Here is a 3,929-nt window from a genome sequence, read left to right as displayed (position 1 = left end):
TGGCCAAAGTGCAGAACCCGGCATTTGGCCTCTGTGAACATCATGGAATTGGTCCTGGCCCATGGATCTCATCTGTCCAGATCCCTCTTCAGAGCCTCCCCACCCTCCAGCAGTGGGCAGTGGAAGGGATGGACCCCCAGCACTGGATGCAGGACGGACTATCAGGCTCATGCAATGGGGCTGCAGTGATGCTAGGGAAGCCCTGAGCCCTGTCAGGGCATGGCAAATGTGACACAGAATGTCCTGAAGCTCTTCAACCCATCTTGTGTAGAGCAGCAGACAGGGATGAGGACACCCACAATGCACACAACCAGATACAGCCAGGAGCCACAGAGCTGTAAAGGGAAAGGCTGCATGGTGCAATGGTGGGCAACACACTCTTGTCCCCACTGAGGGGACAAGCACACTGTGCACAGCCCTGAGAGGATGTGAGGCAAGGGCTGCTCTTTGGGTCTCTTATCCCCAGTCCCTCTGCTAGGCTGGCTTGGGTGGGGGCAAGAGGAGGGGAAGACTTGCCGCCCTGCTGCCCCACGTCCACTCACGTCCCGGTTGGTCATGTTCCAGTATGGGCGCTCGCCGTAGGCCAGCACTTCCCACATGACAATGCCGTAGCTCCACACATCACTGGCTGAGGAGAACTTGCGGTATGCGATGGCCTCTGGAGCCGTCCAGCGAATGGGGATCTTCCCCCCCTGAAAAAGTGAGCAACAGCAGAGACTCAGAGCACGCAGGGCTCAGGCATCCCTACCTCTCTGCAGCTGGGACAGCAGGTTAGACAAGCAACATGCTGGGATGGCATCTTCTGGAAAGGACTGAGGAAGCAAATTGCACGAGATAAGCCTAGAGGTGTACCTGAAGGATGACTTCAAGGTATTTCCAGTAGAGCAAGGAGAAAGCTGTGTTTTTTTACAAGATTTTCTTCATGTACAATTCTGGCCCTCAGTGTTCAAGAGAGAGGAATTCAAAGTGATGAAATGGAGCCGAGGGCTACCAGAGCACAAGAGCATGGAACTGACCCTGGGCACAGGCAGAGAACCTGACCTGAGCAGAGAAAAAGAGCAATGGCATGTGCTCCCTGTCCGTTACTGTTTTGTCAGGCAAGCACTGAAGAGGAGGACTTGTTGAGTTAAAGGACCATGCTGACAAAAACCATCAATACATGGGCTGCAAATACATTTAATCTAGAAATGTGGCTGACAGACATTCGAAGAGGAAAGTTGTGGTACAGGGAATGTAGAGTGGGTTTCCCAGAGCAGCCAGGGCAGGTTTGATGTGCCTGGGAACACCTTTCAGGTATACCTGTCTAGGGAGAGTTGCTACAACCCAACTAAGTCCTACCTACTCCGGCACACTCCTTGATGAGGACTGAAGATGAATGATGTGTTCTTTGAGAGACAGTCCCTTTTGGGAAGATATCTCCTGAGCAGATCAAGGACAACAGAGGAGGAACACAGGATACCATCTTATCACAAGTTTATGAACAAGAAAGCATCCTCATTATCAGGAGATAGCGTGACTGAGACCTTGCCAGAGATCTCATGCTCCTGATCCTGTCACTGCATCCTTGTGGTTCAGTTCTATCCAGACTATGCACCTAGTCTTCCTCCAGAGCAACCACCTCTGGTGAGTTTCACTGTGCCAAGATACCTCAAAGCCTCTGCTTGTGACGTGCCTGGTGGCTGCTCCATCCTGTGGTGACATTCCTACTTGCATTCACACTAGGGACATGAGACGATGTCTCTAGAAACTGGCCAGGACTGGGAACGGTCTGCAGGTAGGTCAATACATGAGCTCTGGTTGCTCAGGTCATCTTCCAGCATGTTCACTGACATACTGTCACTGGAAATTTGTTCACAAAGATTGAAAGCGCCGGGGGAAAGTTCAGAGACTGGTTTGGTGGGAGGAAGGTCAGGTTACATGTGTGTCTGTAGGCCAAAGACAAGGAGATGGGCTGCCTAGATGATGTTGGGCCCCTTCGTACCCTTCCTCTAGGAGTCCCAAAGCCAAGATGCAGAAGATGCTGTACTTGAACCAAGCAGCAGGAACCTTCCCCAGAATTAAAAGATCTCATCTGATCTGATAAGAATTAAAAGATCTGATTAAAAGATCATTATTCATTGAGAAACTAAAGGAGCAGCTGAAGGCAAAGACACCCTCAGGACACATTCTGGCTCACTTCACCACTTGGCTGAAGCCAAGCCCAGAGCATGAAGACCATGTTCTCTATACTGAGCTGCAACCAATTTGGGCCCTGCTCTGCAGTGTTGTGAGATATCTCAAACTAGCCTGAAGCACTGTCTGCTTCTCTCATCCTGGTCCTTCTGAAAAGTGATGCTCAAACTCCTCAGCTACAGCTCCAAATTGGCCTCCATTGACAACCGACTACCCATCACATTTGCCCAGCTAGAGGTGTGGCTAGGGAGCACAATAATTCCTTTTGTAGCCAGAGAAGCATAAGATTCATTTCCCCTCTGATGACCTCCAGTGGAGGATTACATCAAGCTCCACAGCTGTCAGGTTGGCCAGAAAATCTTAAAACGACTTAACAGACAAAAGCGTCCTGCCTTAAAACAAAATCATCTAGGTTGCAAAGCCAATTCCACCCTCCTGAGTGAGACAGAGTCACATGGAAAAGCTAGTGTGTGGTCACGCTACCGAAGAGCGCGTCATAACACTGACCAATGGCTCTAGGACAACTGAAGGAGTGGATAAAGCTACACAGTCTAGGGAAGGACTCCAACGGGGACATGAGAGTGTCCCTGTGCAGTGGGCCACGCATGATCACAGGAGCTGTTGGGTGATCAGCTCCCTGCTTTCCCACCCAGCTTCTCTTTGTTCACTGCACACTTCAATTCTGGGATGTCCCTGTATGAAGGACAATGCGCTAAGGCTTAGAAGCTCTTTGGGTTCATGCTTTTAGTCCAGATATCAGTAGTGAGGTGACTATCTTCACTCTGCCCTGCCTACCTTGATTTGAGAGTGTCTAACTTTTCCAACTGGGCAATCACTGTCAGTAGGGACCAGCGAGACTGCAGTGTTAGGAGACACGCACCGTGGTGGTGTATGCAGCATCGGGGTCATCCTCCAGGATGCGGGAGAGCCCAAAGTCAGACACTTTGCAGACCAGGTTACTGTTCACCAGTATGTTGCGGGCAGCCAGGTCCCGGTGCACATAGCCCAGATCAGACAGATACCTCATGCCCGCTCCGATGCCGCGCAACATGCCCACCAGCTGGATGATAGTGAACTGCCCATCGTTTTTCTGCAGAGATAATAACCCAGAGTTCATTTGTGGTTTTCATCGGCATCCTATTGATGCTGCTCCTGTTAAACTACCCCCCCAGTACCTCTCACCTCTGGCTTAGTACCTCCTCTAAACACAGTGCCTCTCTCTTGTCCCCCCAGCCCACCTCCTGCCCTCCCAGCACCTCTGACACACGGCTTAGGCAGGTGCCCCTGCCTTTGCGGAGCTGCTCCTGCAACGCCCTGGAGCTGGTGTCTGCTGGAGAGGTGAGAGCCCAGAGCACACTGCTGTCACATAGGGGTTGCAGTGGCCGTGAGGCTGAGGAACCAGCCTCTTCTCCAGTCACTCAGTCCAGGGGGATGTGCAATGAATAAAAATACAAGAGAGCTCCTTACCCTGAGGAAGGTGTCTAGCGAGCCGTTCTCCATGTATTCAGTAACAATCATTACCAATTTGCCTGCAGAAGACAAGGGAGGTCAAGTTAGTAGAGAAGTCACCTTCCTCTGGGAAGCCCAGTGCCAGGCTTTTACTGGGAGAGACATGAATTCAGGCTTGCAGATCTCCTGCAGCCCCACAGAGAGGTCTCACCCCTCCATGGTGCAGGATGGGCACCACGGTGGGGATTTGGCAATAACTCTGACACTTAACCCCTCCCTCCAGGTGCTATTGAAGTGGCTAAACACAA

The 3,929-nt window shown here is 51.4% G+C and overlaps 1 protein-coding gene across 1 annotated transcript in view; it reads right to left on the bottom strand.

Annotated features, from left to right (window-relative positions):
- Positions 1-542: 542 nt before the first annotated feature.
- The window catches only part of LOC104527949 (ephrin type-A receptor 8), a gene marked incomplete at both ends in the record, with an annotated part of 10,871 nt that continues 7,484 nt past the window's right edge, over positions 543-3,929 (bottom strand). Inside the window, 3 exons of the mRNA XM_010171800.1 lie at positions 543-692; positions 3,053-3,262; positions 3,640-3,701. Coding sequence (XP_010170102.1) covers positions 543-692; positions 3,053-3,262; positions 3,640-3,701 — 422 coding nt within the window. The remainder of the gene's footprint in view (positions 693-3,052; positions 3,263-3,639; positions 3,702-3,929) is intronic.

The sequence above is a fragment of the Antrostomus carolinensis genome, unplaced genomic scaffold, assembly GCF_000700745.2.
Source record: "Antrostomus carolinensis isolate BGI_N321 unplaced genomic scaffold, ASM70074v2 scaffold28837, whole genome shotgun sequence".
NCBI classification, from domain to species: Eukaryota; Metazoa; Chordata; class Aves; order Caprimulgiformes; family Caprimulgidae; genus Antrostomus; species Antrostomus carolinensis.
The sequence above is the reverse complement of the archived record's forward strand: the minus strand, read 5'-3'. Positions and strand labels throughout refer to the sequence as shown.